General features: G+C 48.1%; 1 protein-coding gene across 1 annotated transcript; it reads left to right on the top strand.

The window, feature by feature from the left end:
• Positions 1 to 842: 842 nt before the first annotated feature.
• Positions 843 to 13,248, top strand: CT55 (cancer/testis antigen 55). Its single transcript, XM_045776767.2, has 5 exons — positions 843 to 936; positions 3,023 to 3,204; positions 5,044 to 5,188; positions 11,648 to 11,760; positions 12,946 to 13,248. Exons 1-5 carry the CDS (start codon positions 843 to 845, stop codon positions 13,135 to 13,137), a joined length of 726 nt encoding a protein of 241 aa, XP_045632723.2. The 3' UTR covers positions 13,138 to 13,248.
• The last annotated feature ends 2,298 nt before the right edge of the window (positions 13,249 to 15,546 follow it).

Below are 15,546 nucleotides of genomic sequence, written 5' to 3'. Positions count from 1 at the left end.
CCAAACTCCCTGCATCGTGCTCCATCACCCGGCTCTCCTTACCTAGCCATCCTCATCTCCAGATACTACTTAAAAGTGGCTCTCGGCCCCATAGTGAGTGCTCTGGCACAGTCGGCTCCCTTCCAAGAAGAGCGAGACACAGCCTCTGGTTTGAGACCCGTGTAGACGTGCCAGTTCGGCTTTCCCACAGTATCGGTGGTATCACTTAACACAGAACAGAAAGCCCTGCTTAGAGCTGACCACTGATCTCCCTGTGGAGTGAGTGTAGGGGTGAGGAGGTGGGTCTGGTGGGGGCTGGTGGTGCAGGGCACTTAGAGGCAAAGAAAGAGAAAGAATTCACGCAGTGAGGAGTGGGGGCTCCACACCTGGGAGCAGAGCCTGGGGGCCTGCCTCCGACCTCGGGGCAAGTTGCTGTGCCACCTCCCAAGGCAGGCATCAGGCCCGCCTTGCAGAAGCGCACAGGGACCCTCCACGCTAAGACGTGCAAAACGAGGTCGCACTGGAAGTGATGTCCGGTGGGCCACCACATTTCCGCCCCCCCCCGCCTGTGGTGGGAGGAGCCACGAAGCCCCGCCCACCAGCTCGCCGCCCCTGGGTGGCTTCCACGGAGTGCACTACGCCCCCATTGGCTGGATGTTGGGCACGCGGCACGTTAAGGCCCGTCGGGTGGCAACCTGCGCCAAGGCTCGTGTGGCCCCCTGGCTAGACCGCCCGCAGGGCAGAGGGGCTGGCGCGGCGTCGGAACAACCGCTGTGATCAGTGTGCGGCTGGGTGGCAGAGACTGGGACGGGAGCGAGCTTGGTGCTGTGTCTGGGGACCCAGGCTGCCCAAACCGCCGAACCATGCTTCGGTTTATTTCCAGGGCTCTTGCCTTCTTCCGGAGGAGGGTGAACTCGTCGGAGGCCGAGAGGGAGCAGCAGATGAGGCTCTTGGAAGGTATTCGTTTCGACTTCTCCCTCCCAGGGGCCTGCACCTAAAGGTGCTCCCCTCTCCTTGTTCAGAGCCTCAGGGGCTCAGAAGGGGGCTGCGTGGCCATGGCTGTCTTGGGGGAGAAGCATTCCCGAGTCCCCTAGCGTGCCCAGAACCCTCCTGTCCAAAGTGATGGTGGTGTAGACAGAGAAGGCCCCTGGGGAGCTGTGCCCCACCCTTGTGTTTCCCCCGATGCCTTCGGAACTTATATTGTGCCTATGTTATGTAAATGTGCAACCGATTCCTTCTCGTGTTTCCAGTAGGAGTGGATCACCCTGATTAGAGAGAGGCTGCCTTTGCTGTTGTTTCCCAAACACGCGTGTACTTGAAGCCAAGTGGTCAAGTCCTAGGTCTGTCGCTGGTAGGAGGCCAGAGGCACATTGAAGCGGCTCACCTTTGTATCCTGAAATCCTGCCCCAGAGTCTGGCACTGAGGGGGTGACTCAGGGGACACTGGCGTCACTGTGCCGGCGGGCCCCCGTGAAAACGAGAAGGTTCGCTGGGGTGGCGGTGGTCCTGCTCTGAAGCATGCCAAGGCCTTTTTTTGGCCCTGCGCGGGCTCAGGGCTGACCGGGCCTTCCTGCCACGTGGTCCTCGGAAAACCCTGCAGGGAGGCGGGAGAGTTGTCAGGTGCCCCTATTAGCCGTTTTTTGCCAATGGGACAATACAGAAGAGTTTTCTGATATATTTTCATGAGCTTGAGTGGCGGTTGTCACCCTTGTCCCTTCCACTTTTTCGTGTTTTATAATTTAGCTTGACAAGTTTGACCCATTTTTAAAATATGTCTCGGGGCATCTGGGTGGCTCAGTCGGGTTAGGAGGCGGACTTCACCTCAGGTCGTGATCTCGGGGTCCTGGGATGGAGCCCCGAGTAGGGCTCCCCGCTCAGTAGAGTCTGCTTCTCCCTCTGCACCCCCCCACCCCCGCTGGTGGGTGAGCTCTGTCTCCAATAAATTCTTTAAATAAAAGTTTTCAGGATTTTTTTGGCTTCTGAAACCGTAATCATTTACAATCAATGTGTCTCCCAGCCTCCCTTCCATTTCTCCCAGCCTCATTTTGGGGAGGCACCTAAGGCCTTGTGGTTCACAATGGGCTCTGCAGGCTTCCTCTCTAGGTTCAGATCCCAAATTTTGGCTTCCTAACTGTGTTTGTTTGGAAAAAAATAAACCCGAGTGTTTTGGATGCACATTTGGGCTAGATTTAAACCCCCAGATCTCTTTATGTGCTTTTGTCTGGTGAGATGTTTGAATAATTTCCAGGTGCTGCTGCTGCTTCTCTTGTTGATAATGATAAAATTCTGTAACGATAATGGCTGTTCAAAGACTCTCTAGATGCGGAAACCATGACAACAACTACCGTGTAAGCTCTAACCTGTGGGAGGCATTCACAGTTTTAAAGCAGTTGACATGTATGTGTCAGTTCATAATTAGAACAACCCTTTCCCCCCACTTTATTGAGACATAATAACGTATCACACTGTAAGTTTAAGGTGCACACGATGACTTGTTATATGTATATATTGTGAAATGATTGCACAGTAAGGTTCATTAACACGTCCATCACCTTATAATTATCCCGTGTGTGTGTGTGTGTGTGTGTGTGTGTGTGTGTGAGTGTAAGTGTGGTGAGAACATTTAAGATCTACTCTCCTAGGCAGGCATGAGTAATGCCCTGCTTTTACAGATGAAAACAAATTTTGGGAGGTTAAGAAATGTGCCCAGGGTTGCACAGATGATAAAGGGAAGAACTGTGGTCACAGCCAGGCAGTGTGGTCCCAGACTCTGCCTTCTTCAGCAGAAATCCACTACCAAGAGCATTGGGCCACTGTGCCTTACCGAGAAATGGTGGCATCAACCTTTTAACGTGAGCCTTCTGCCTCCCAAACATTTAATCATTATGCTCCCTCTGTCACGGTCATCTGTATCTCAACCGAGTCCAATTTCTTTCTCGATTTAGGTCGTCGTCTACCATATCTTCCTGCGGGAGGGCTTATTTCTCATGTGTAATTTGCTTTGGACATGAACTAATGATATGTGTTGTTCACCCATCTCGTAGGTGGTGACGGGCCGAAAACAGTGCGAGGAGTGGTGACAAAGATCTATAGTGATTATGGCTTGATTGATGAGTTTATCTACTTCAGTAGTGATGTTGTGACTGGCGATGTCTCTCTCAAAGTCGGACAAGAAGTCACTGCCATTGTGGAAGAAGATAAAACATACGGATCGAAAGCGATCAAAGTAAGATGAGTAGGAGTTTGGGAACCGGCTTTATTCCTGGGGGGCTTTCAGCCTTGCTTCTGTGTACTCCGCCTCTCTGAGGCGACTCGGTGTGGTGGAAGAGTGGAATTTGAAGTCCAATTCACTGCTTTGTGTGGGACGCTTGTTCTTAGCTTTGTAGTGGTTTCTGTTTATAAAAGTATCAATTGCATATCTGTTCTTCAGCATTTAAAAATATGGCTAGAAATAAGGGGTACCTGGGTGGCTCAGTCAGCGAATGTCTGCCTTTGGCTCTGGTCAGGTCATGATCCTAGGACGTGGGATCGAGTCCCACATCGGGCTCCTCGCTCAGCGGGGAGTCTGCTTCTCCCTCAGCCTGCCGCTCCCCTGCTTGTGCTCCCCCCACAAATAAATAAATAAAATCTTTAGAAAAAAATAAAATAATGTTTCAACAGTCTGTTGACATATTTGCAATCATTTGGTAATAAATTAATAATATATATAATATTACAGTTTTCCTTAAAACAGTGCATAGATATTTATGCAGAGTAAAAACATCTGGAGCAGGGTAAGTATCAGAATGTGGTCAGTGTTTATCTTTAGATAGGCAGTAGACTTATGGATTACGTGTAATTGGTTTTGCTTCTTTCTCTGTCTCATATTTATTTCTGTAATAAATATGTATTATTTGTATATTTAGAAAAGCAAAGGGGTGCCTGGGTGGCTCAGTCGGTTAAGCAGCCAGCTCTTGACGTTGGGTCAGGTCATGATCTCAGGGTTGTGGGATCCAGCCCTGAGTTGGGCTCCACGCTCAGGGAGGAGCCTGAGATTCTTTCTCTCGCTGTCCCTCTGCCCCCCTCCCTGAGTGCACATGCTCTCTCTCTCTAAAAAAAAAAGAAAAGAAAGGAAAAAATATAAAATGAAGGCCGCTGCACTTCCAATAATAAAGGTTTTGAATTCCTCCGTATTGTAGATAAATTAAGTCACAACTTTGTCTTTTTAGAGCTTCTCTGTACCCCTGTTCCTTACTTTCCCAACTTTATCTCATGCTCTGCCCCTCTGGGTGCACTGACCTGGAATCTTACAGTTTTCTTCCTTGAGACGTGTTGTCTCTCCTCCCTTGCCGTCTCCCTACCCCTGTCCTCAACCCTACTCCCTCCCATTTGCCAGGTAAAAATCATTCTCTTCTCTCAAAGCCCATGTCAGATCCCACTCTCTCCAAGAATTTGTCCTCTATTCTTTCGATCTGAAATTCTCTCCCTACTGGGAATTCCCAGAAGCCTACATTTGCACTTGGTTTCACCATTTGTCACAACGTGCACTGAATTAGTGATTTTTGTCGTTTACTCCCCTTGGATTGTGACTTGCTGAAGGGCAGGAACAGTCTGTCTTCTACCTTCGAATCTAGTTCTCTCAATGCCTTGAAGCTGGTTGGTCCACAAAGTATGTTTTTAGACACATTTTTAAAATACGTGACAGAACAACACGAAGAGTGACCCCTTATTAAACTATAAACTTTAAATAGACTGTACCAATATCTGTCCATCAGTTGAGCAGATGTACCAATCCAACAATTGCCAGGTGCCAGTAATAGGGCAAGCTAAGGATAGACGGGAGGAATGTACGGGAAATTTCGGCTCGATGTTCCTAAACTGCTTTAAAAAATAAAGTAATAAAAGATACAAAGCTCATTCATTGTTTTATCTTCGTCTCATGTCTGTGATACGTTCGTTAGGTGAAATCTCTTCACCACTGTTTATTTCAGTTCTTTAAACCACTTCTGGAATGACAAGGATTCGAGCATGTTTCTGCTTTTTAACCCTGCGTTGTGTTTGCTGTCATGGTTTCCTTTTCTCGCAGGTGGATGCTGGCTGTGATGGTTGCCATGGTGCCAGACCCTCCGACTCCTGTCCTAGAGTTGCATTTGGCTGTATTTTGTCTGAAGTGGAAGGTGCTGACTACATTGATCACACAACTTACTTCTCTCTAGATGTCGTTTGTAAAGGTACAGTTTACACGTTTTAAAATTTAAAATGAGGTTTTACCTGTCTTTTTAAAATTTTATCGATTGGCTTTGGAGATGGTTACAGGCACCATTTCCAGGGTCAGATTTGGAACATGCTATTTGGCAAGAGGCTTTTTGGATTAGGACTACTTCTCTAGTGTCCTTGGCTCCCATCAGAGGCTCTTTGATACTTGAAGTGGACCTCTGGAATTGAAAATAATGTGCAGGGGCGCCTGGATGGCACAGCGGTTAAGCATCTGCCTTCGGCTCAGGGCGTGATCCCAGCATTATGGGATCGAGCCCCACATCAGGCTCCTCCGATATGCGCCTGCTTCTTCCTCTCCCACTCCCCCTGCTTGTGTTCCCTCTCTCGCTGGCTGTCTCCATCTCTGTCAAATAAATAAATAAAATCTTTAAAAAAAAAAGAAAATAATGTGCAGCAAGGGACAGATACATAGTGTTCTTAAAAACTCAGGCTAGCATTTGTTGACGTTTCAGTTATTGGACGTAGCTGCTAGTATTTGTGTAATTTGTCCATGAGTCTAGGCACTGAATTTCTAATCTAACCGGAAAACATTACAAGTAAACAGGGATATTCTTTTTATTTTTATTTTATTTTAATTTTTTAAAGATTTATTTATTTATTTGAGAGAGAGAGCAAGTGGGGGAGGGCAGTAGAGGGAGAGAGAGAATCCTGAAGTAGACTCCCTGCTGAGTGTGGAGCCCCATGTGGGGCTCGTTCCCAGGACCCCGAGATCACACCTGAGCCAAAACCAAGCGAGCCACCCAGGTGCCCAACCGAGCCACTCAGGCGCCGCACAGGGATACTCTTTAAAAAAATATCGTTCAAATGCTTTAAAATAAGGTTTGGAGATAGCCGTGTACCTTTCTGTTGGTTTGCACACTGGCCCCCGTACATGGAGGGCAAGGAGAGACCAACGAAAGAGGCAGGCCACTCCTGATTGGTGGGCGGCCGGTGTAATAAGCAAGGGAACTTACATACGAGGCTTGTCTGGGGCGGACCCAAAATGAGTAGATCTCTGCACCCACCTCCCGGAATGTTAAATGTTTACATAGATGCCTTAATTGGGTTCAGTCACACGCACTGTCCAGATGGTCTCAGCCACACCTTATGCGACCTCCAGCTGTGGGAATGGTGGGCAGAACATACATTCCCAGGACAGGGAAGGGGGTGAGGAGCCTCCAAACCCCGGGGTCGAGCTCATAGGTCAACTGGTGGTCACGTCCTCTTGATGACCTCCTCCAGCACTTTCTGTGTGTGTGTGTGTGTGTGTGTGTGTGTGTGTGTACACTCTTGCTGAATTCTATTTGTAATTATCAGGTCTGACATTTTGTTGTTTTATGCCTAAAGCAGTAATTTGTTCATTTGTTTGTGCTATTTGAGTTCAACTCAGCTCATGATAGCGTGCTAGGTATTGGCAAGACAAGGTAAGGAAGACTTTCTTAAACCCTGCCTGGGAAGAGCTCAGGGTCTAATTGGGAGAGACTGACGTGGGGGTGCTTTAAAAGGACATCCTGAAAACAACACTGCTGAGCAGAGAAGACAGAATGGCTGCCTGCTAGGGGGAGCCTTGGGGAAAGGCTGCGTGAATAAGATGCTTTCCCAGCTGGACTCTGTCCCTGGCCAGCCTCTGCCAGGCCGGCTTTGAAAAGATGAACAGAAGTAAAACTTTGTACCTGTTCAAGTTCCACCGGCTGCCGTGTAGCTTGAATACAAAAGGGAGAGTTAGTTCCGCCACACCAGGCAGCTTTCCATTTAGTTTTTCGGGGATTTAAAAGCCAGGACTTGACCGTCATTGATAACCGTGGAAGTCTCCAAAGGTGATTATCTGGTGGCAGCTGGGATTTTAAGACACGTTTAGTTAGAAATAGCGAATTCAAGGAGAAAAGGCCACTGGGATTGCTAAGCTTCTAAGTTAATTTCCTGGTCCCTATAACCATGCCGACAGGAAGACACCACCAGCGGTAGCCCCTGCTGGGAGAATTCTTCTCAAGATGGGAAACACTTGGACATGTTTTTAACGCCGAAGGTAGTGATTAAAGGTGCAGGAGAGAGCAGGAAGGACCGATGGAACCAGGGCCCTGAGGCATAAAGAGAGGCCGGGACCCAAAGCTCTGGTGAAGGGATTTACTGCTGCCAAATAAATTGGGTGGGTCAGAGTAATAAACCTCTCGAGGGTGAAAAAGAGTGTCTTAAAAAGCCCTGAGCACCTACTCCGTCATCCTTAGCCTTGTCCAATTAGCTGCTGTTAATCTGATTATGAAACCTAATGAAAATGACAAAAGACAAATGCCAATTTAAAACATAACAGGAGGGGCTCAGTCGGTTAAGCGTCCAATGTCCAACTCTTGATTTCGGCTCAGGTCATGATTGTAGGGTAGTGAGATCAAGCCCATATTGGGCTCCATGCTCAGCGGGGAGTCTGCTTGTGATTCCCTCTCTCCCTCTCCCTCTGCCCCCCCACCACACACACTCTCTGTCTCTCTCTCTCTCTCAAATAAATAAATCTTAAGCCAAAAACATAATTGGAATTGGGGCGCCTGGGTGGCTCAGTTGGCTAAGTATCCAACTCATGATTTCAGCTCAGGTCATGATCTCATTGGTCCTGAGATCAAGCCCCACCACCAGCTCTGCCCTCAGTGGGGAGTCTGCTTGGGATTCCCTCCCTCTGCCCCTCCCCCCAATCTCTCTCTCTCTCTCTCAAATAAATAAAATAAAATAAATAAACAAATCTTTAAAAAAAATAACGGGAATCTAAAAGAAGGGAAAATTGCGTTAAATTTTCTTGTCCCATACGATGGGGAGTCCACATATGTTCTCTTCTTGTTGACAATCATGCAACAAAATATTTATTTGAGTGCCTGGCTCTGTCCAGGTATTGTTTTCCTAATATTTGCGTTCTAATGAGGTGATCTCAGACAGGCAACAAGTTAGTGTGTCCCCCCCACCCCTGCCAAAAGAGAGAGAGTTCCAGATTGTTTCCTACTCTCCAGGATTGGAACCAGGTGCGTGATAGTACCCCTGGGAGTGGGGTGGGGTGGAGTTTGCCATAGATAGCAGATTAGGGAAGGCCTTGAGGAGGAAGTGACTTGGATCTGAAGGAGGAGAAGGAGTTAGGTGGGGAAAATATTCGAAATCAGGGAAGAGTCACTGTACAAGTCCTAAGGTGGGAAAATCGTGGCCTGTCGTCAGAACTGAAGGGAGGGCAGGGTGGTGTATGTGCCGTATGACCTGGATGAGGGATGGTATGAGATGGGACTGTTAGTGCCAGTAGGATCCAGATGGGGTACAATCTGGTCCCGTGTTAAGTGCGTAATTTACACTGGATGTAATCCTGTCGAGAACCTTCTGAGGTAACCTTGATGCAGTCAGTTCCAGTAGGATGGGACAGTGACAGAACAACTGTAAGTAGGTTGAGGAGGGAGTGGGAAGTGAGTGTATGGAGACTGCGGGAGACGGGAGCGCGGGAGAGGGAGGAGCTGAGCGTGTGTGCTTCTATGAACAACGTGAAGGTGTTGATGTCAGTGGAGGTGCTCAAATGGGTGCCTCAGGGCCCAAGATCCCGTTTCTTTTGACCTGCTTCACTGAATGGTGCTGATCCGCGCCATTTTGCAGACAAGATGTGAGAGTTCAGGTCCAGGAGTGTTTGCTTGTGGGAAATGGTTAACATCAGTAATGGGTCCAAGATTGTGCTTTTTATGTAAATAAACAATAAATCTTAACCATTTTGGTGAAGGATGCTAAAATGGAATTGAGCGGTCAGCCTCAGGGTGGGGTTGGGGAGTCTACCAAGTACGCAGTGTTGGTATTTCATTCCCCTTTATTTTTCAGGTTATGCACGGATACAGTCCTGTAACATCCTAACTATCCTTATCTAACTGGTGTGACCTGAGTTAAAAGCCTGGGGTCACAAATAAGGTCATTTCTTTATTTTTCAGAATATATTGCCTTGAGGAGCACCCGGGTGGCTCAGTTGGTGAAGCGTCTGCCTTGGGCTCAGGTCATGATCTCGGGGTCCTGGGATCGAGCCCCACATCGGGCTCCCTGCTCAGTGCAGAGTCGGCTTCAGATTCTTTCTCCCACTCTCTCAAATAAGTAAATGACATCTTTAAAAAAAAAAGAATATATTGGCTTGAGTGCCCACTTGAAAGATGAAAAAGGAAATTCCTTCTTATCCCTTTTTGGACTTTCCCTTAATGCCTTGAATTACTCAATTGTGCAGCGTCTTATTCGGTTCAGAGGTAGCGTCCCTATTTCAGTATGACCCTGTTCTTCAGCTGCTGACATTCTTATGGTTGGATTCAGGAGACTGGAGTGGGCAGGGAGATGTTGGAATTTTTTTTTTAATATTTTATTTATTTATTTGACAGGATAGAGACAGCCAGCAAGAGGGAACACAAGCAGGGGGAGTGGGAGAGGAAGAAGCAGGCTCATAGCGGAGGAGCCTGATGTGGGGCTCGATCCCATAACGCCGGGATCACGCCCTGAGCCGAAGGCAGACGCCCAACCACTGTGCCCCCCAGATGCCCCATATGTTGGAATTTTTATTCCCCCAGATACCTCTTTGCCTGGCTGCATATCGGCAATGACTTTATACATCTACCAAGGGCCGTAGCTTGTGGAGGGCACCCCCTCCTACTGCTATAGCTATAGGGGGGTGACCGTATCCTCTGCTGTCCAATCTGAGTCATTTTGGGGACTAAAAAAGGGTGTTACGATTGATAAAGTTAAATCAGCTTTTGAAGTTTTTATATAGGACTAACAAATTGGTTTTAAGTTTGGACATTTAAAATAGTACTAATATATTTTTCTTTTTTATTTGAGAGAGAGACAGAGCACAAGCAGGGGGAAGGGCAGACTCCCTGCTGAGCAGGGAGTCCAACATGGGGCTCAGTCCCAGGACCCTGGGATATCATGACCTAAGCCAAAGGCAGATGCTTAACCAGCTACAGAGTCCTCACGTGACTCTTCCTTGGAGTGTGTGAGGGGGAGAGAGAGAGAGCACAGAGCTCTCAGTGTCCCTTCTTACAAGGACATTAATCCTATCAGATTAGGGTCCCTTCCTTATGAGCTCCTTTCTTCCCTCCTTCCTTTTCTTTTCTTTTCTTTTCTTTTCTTTTCTTTTCTTTTCTTTCTCTCTCTCTTTCTTTCTTTCTTTCTTTCTTCCTTCCTCTCTCTTTCCTTTCTTCACCCAACGTGGGGCTTGAACTCAGGACCCCAAGATCAAGAGTCACAGGCTCTGTTGACTGAACCAGCCAGGTGCCCTTCCTTAGGAGCTCATTTAATCTTAGAGGCCCCATCTCCAAATATAGTCACCCTGGAGGTCAGGGCTTTGACATATGAATTTTAGGAGGATACATTCAGTCGATAGCACAGATGAATTACATAATTCATGTATTCATCAACTTTCTTGGAAAATTAATTCATTACTCATTTTCCCTAAGCACGCATTCATTCTTTTGCTCATGGCTGCCAAAAGGGTTTATTGAAAACTAAAAAAGGGGTTACCAAATTATTAAACAAATAAATAGTTATAGGTTTATACTATAACAAGACCATCAGACTAATCTCTGCACTGCATGACAAGACATCAGAACCGAGTTTTCCTATAAATGTTTCACGTAAACATAACCTAGAGTATCTCGCATTTCCCAGCAACCCTCCCAACTTGCTAGCCTGGCAGAATCTTGCCATTTTTAGGCTGTGGTGTGTATTTGGGGCTGTCTATGTGCTGGGCACTGTTCTCTGAGTTTTATATGTATGGATTAATTCTGCCTTCAACCCTCTGTGGTAAGTCCTGCCATTATGCTTCTCGTTTTTTAGATGAAGAAATCAAGGCACAGAGAGGTTAAGTAACTTGCCCAAGGCTGCAGGTTGAGTGAGTGGCAGCATCGAGGTTTGAACCCAGGCAGCCAGATTCACACTTGTGCCCTGACTTCTGTACTTCCGTGCCTCTCCAGGGGGACTTGTGCGCGTGACCAGTGGTTTAATAAATCCCATGGTGCTCTCCAAGAGCTTGGCCTGTTTTTTGTTGTTGTTGTTGTTGTTTTTTAAAGATTTTATTTATTTATTTGACAGAGAGAGACAGCCAGCAAGAGAGGGAACACAGGCAGGGGGAGCGGGAGAGGAAGAAGCAGGCTCCCAGCGGAGGAGCCTGATGTGGGGCTCGATCCCAGAACGCCGGGATCACGCCCTGAGCCGAAGGCAGATGCCTAACGGCTGAGCCACCCAGGCGCCCCCAAGAACTTGGCCTGTTATGCCCGGATTATAAACGTCCTTTCTGACAGGAAGACTTCCAGATTACCTGTTAAAAGGTTCAAAATGTACTTTCGATGTAGTAGAAATTATTTTAGGGTCTTATAACATCAAAGTAACTGTGAAACTGAACATTACCAAGACTAAGAGATCATTCCAACTCGATTTCTCTCCTGTTTTAGGGTTCGAGCCTTACCAGGGGGACCGAGTAGAAGTTGAGTTTTGCACCCAGTTGGACACGCTGAGCAGAAAGGCCGTGTCGGTGAAGCCGCTGAGGCACAAGCACGTGCATGAGGTAGTCCGTTTGTGCGGAGCTCTTGTTGTTTGGCTCTGCTTCTCCTTCCTCTAGTGATCCTTGCTGCTGCTCAGGATTCCGTGGGGTGTGTTGGCAAACCATTCTTTGCCAAAGAGGAGTCTCTTTTCCTTATTTTTTAAAAAGATTTTATGTATTTATTTGTCAGAGAGACAGAGAGAGAGAGCACAAGCAGGGGGAGCAGCAGGCAGAGGCAGAGGGAGAAGCAGACTCCCCGCTGAGCAAGGAGCCCGATGTGGGGACTCCATCCCAGGACCCTGGGATCATGTAGACGCTTCACCTGCTGAGCCACCCAGGCGTCCCACTCTCTCCTTATTGAACAGGCCATGCTTCTAAAACAGACATAACCCGAGAATAATAAACAACACACATATAATGAAGATCTAAATTAGGTAGTCTCCTTGGGAGGTATTAAAGTGCCCCGAGAACAGCCAGAACAGAAACCAAATCGTGTTGAGGGGATTGTGGGGAAAAAATGAATGGCATGGTGGGGGGGACCACAGCTTGCAGTAAATGCTGGGTGTGACTTGGGTAGCGGAGACTGGAAATGAATGGAAAAGCCTGTCTGCACGAAGGCACAGATGGCGCTTGGGATGTGACCCAGGAAGTGGAGAAATGGCGTTCTGTTGGCCACCACATTCCTTTATCACTCTACCCCTTTCACTCCCTCAATCGAGGCTAGAGAGGTTAATGGGCATTGTGTGGTGATTTAGCGCAGGGTTTCTTTTTTCTTTTTTTTTTTTTAAAGATTTTATTTTTTTATTTATTCGACAGAGATAGAGACAGCCAGCGAGAGAGGGAACACAAGCAGGGGGAGTGGGAGAGGAAGAAGCAGGCTCCTAGTGGAAGAGCCTGATGTGGGGCTCGATCCCCTGACGCCAGGATCACGCCCTGAGCTGAAGGCAGACGCTTAACCGCTGTGCCACCCAGACGCCCCTAGTGCAGGGTTTCTAATCCTTGACCAGGACCAGGTCTGCAGGGCTTCTGACTTAGTGGCTGTGAGGTAGGGGTCGCCATGGGTAGTTTTACAGAGCACTCCCCGTGTTTCAAACATGGAGGCCAGGCTGGAGATGGAGTGACCTACAGATTAAAGTGAAACAAGGAGGTGCTGGGCCGGTTACAGGGACAGTGCTTTTACATCAACACTTCCGTTATCTGGAATTACAGGTCTGCATTACTAGCCTACATGGAAGAAACGGGGTGCTAGATGATAGCATCTTTTTCACCTTGGAATCTCTGAAGCTGCCTGATGGATACACACCTCAGGTATCTGACGTTGTGAATGCCGTCGTGGTGGAGAGCGTTCAGTCCTGCTACGTTTGGAGAGCGATTTCTATGACTCTCGTGAAAAGGTGGTAATAAGAAAACAACAGCATTTGTATTCCCTCTGCGGCTTTTCTTCTCTTGTCAGCAAAGAGCCTGGTGTAGATGTGTTTTGTGAAAAATAGCTTAGTAAACCTCAACAATTAATTCAGGCACAACCTTTCAAGTTCCGTGTGGGTTGGCAAAATGGAGTGTACCTTCTGGAGAGTGGCCAGCATTTTTCATTATTGATTAAAGACGTTTTCATCTTAATCCGTTGTAATAATTTATATTTGTGATTTTCTCTTTTTAGTGGATCTGTTTATTTTTTAAGACTTTATTTATTTGAAAAAGAGAGAGCATGAGTGCGGAGTGGGGAGGGACAGAGGGAGAGGGAAAAGTAGACTCCCTGCTAAGCACAGAGCCTGATGCATGGTTCAATCCCACGACCCTGAGATCATGACCTGAGCTGAAGTCAGATTTATCTGAGAGAGTGAGCGAGCGAGCAAGAGAGAGAGCATGAGCAGGGAGGGGAGAGGGACAGAGGGAGAGGGAGAAGCCGACTCCCCACTGAGCAGGAAGCCCCATCCCAGGACCCTGGGATCACAACCTGAGCCGAAGGCAGACGCTTAAACGACAGAGCTGTCCAGGTGCCCCTTTATTTTTATTTTTTTAAGATTTTATTTATTTATTTGACACAGAGAGAAAGCACAAGCAGGGGGAGCAGCAGGCAGAGGGAGAGGGAGAAGCAGGCTCCCTGCTGAGCAGAGATCTCAATTCGGGGCTCTACCTAGGACTCTGGGATCATAACCCGAGCCGAAGGCAGACGCTTGACCAACTGAGCCACCCAGGTGCCCCCAAGAACCTTTATTTTTAAAACACAATGGGCATCATAGATTTAAAAAAAAAAATTCTGAGTTTGCATTACAGGTCCATGAGATTACCCAACCATGTAGTGGTTAGTTCCCCCACGTTACGGTCAGTAGGTAGAGTCAATATCTTCTAGATTTTAGGTATTTCACTCATTGATTCTCTTCAGAAATAGTGATTGCCTCCTATGGGCCAGCTCCTGGGGTTACCGTCTTGAACGCAAAGGCCCAAATTCTCTGCCCTGATGGAACTTGCCTTCTGTTGGCGCCCTGGCTTCCTGAGCCATGGGGTCCCGGAATGGGATGGGGCACGTTGGGCAGGTGGGAGCAGTGTCGGCTCCAGGTCCCCCTGAAAGTCGTCCTGCTAAAGCAGCACCACAGCCATGGGAACCACAGAGAAGCCCACCATTGCGCAGGAGAGATGCAGGGGTAGTGGATTCCCCCCCCCCTTATTCTCCCACTGGGTTCATGTGGGGGAGCGTATCCTTGGACGGACAGTGGCTCACCATGGTCCTGGACCATCTACCTCGCCCCCATCAGGGCGTCACCCTGGCCTCCCTGAATGGATGATGTCATGGCGCCAGGACCAGGGAGCAGGAAGTATCCGTCTGGGCTGTGTTAGCAACGAGGTTTTAATCAATCGCCTGAAAACCCAGGGACCTGGCACCCCAAGTTTCCAGGGCTCCAGTGCTCCTTGGTAGAGCTTCCCAGCTGGGGTGCTGGGAACGAGTAGCGGATGGGCTGATGTACAAGCCCCCTCAGCTCGCGTAGGGGTCCGTACAGGGAAGGAAAGGAGCCATCCTCTTGCGCAGCACCGTCAGCTAACTACAGCCCTGGGGCCGAATCTGCCCCGTGTCTGTGTTAGTGTTAAACAGCTTTGTTGAGAGGCAATTCGTATAACACACGATTCACCCATTTAAAGTGTTCGAGTTGGTGGTTTTTAGCGTATCTCCGGTGGTGTGCACCCACCACCCCAATTTTAGTACATTTTCACCCCCTCTTGAAACACACGATATCAGAAAGAAAAATTGGATTGCACATCTCACCTTTTTTTAAAAAAGATTTTATTTATTTGAGAGAGAGCGAGACAGAGCACAAGCAGGGGGGAGTGGCAGAGGGAGAGGGAGAAGCTGGCTCCCTGCTGAGCAAGAAGCCCGATGCAGGACTCGATCCCAGGACCCTGGGATCATGACCTGAGCCAAAGGCAGACACTCATTTCACCTTTTTGATAGAGTCACATATACATTTTATTTTTTTTTAATTTTTTTTAAGATTTTATTTATTTATTTTGACAGAGAGAGACAGCCAGCGAGAGAGGGAACGCAAGCAGGGGGAGTGGGAGAGGAAGAAGCAGGCTCCCAGCGGAGAAGCCCGATGTGGGACTCGATCCTGGAACGCCAGGATCACGCCCTGAGCCGAAGGCAGCCGCCTAACGACTGCGCTACCCAGGCGCCCCCACATACACATTTTAAAGTCAGCTCTTCGAGTGGTTCCGAAGCCCAACAAACATCGAGACCCAACTGCATCCAGCTGATCACGCAGGGCATAGATGCTGCTTGCGATCTGAATTTCAAATTGCCATTCCCACCCAGGTGTG

Source organism: Ursus americanus, chromosome X (genome assembly GCF_024610735.1).
Source record: "Ursus americanus isolate L20-20 chromosome X, mUrsAme1.1.p, whole genome shotgun sequence".
Lineage (NCBI taxonomy): Eukaryota > Metazoa > Chordata > Mammalia > Carnivora > Ursidae > Ursus > Ursus americanus.
This window is presented reverse-complemented; position numbering and strand designations above follow the sequence as displayed.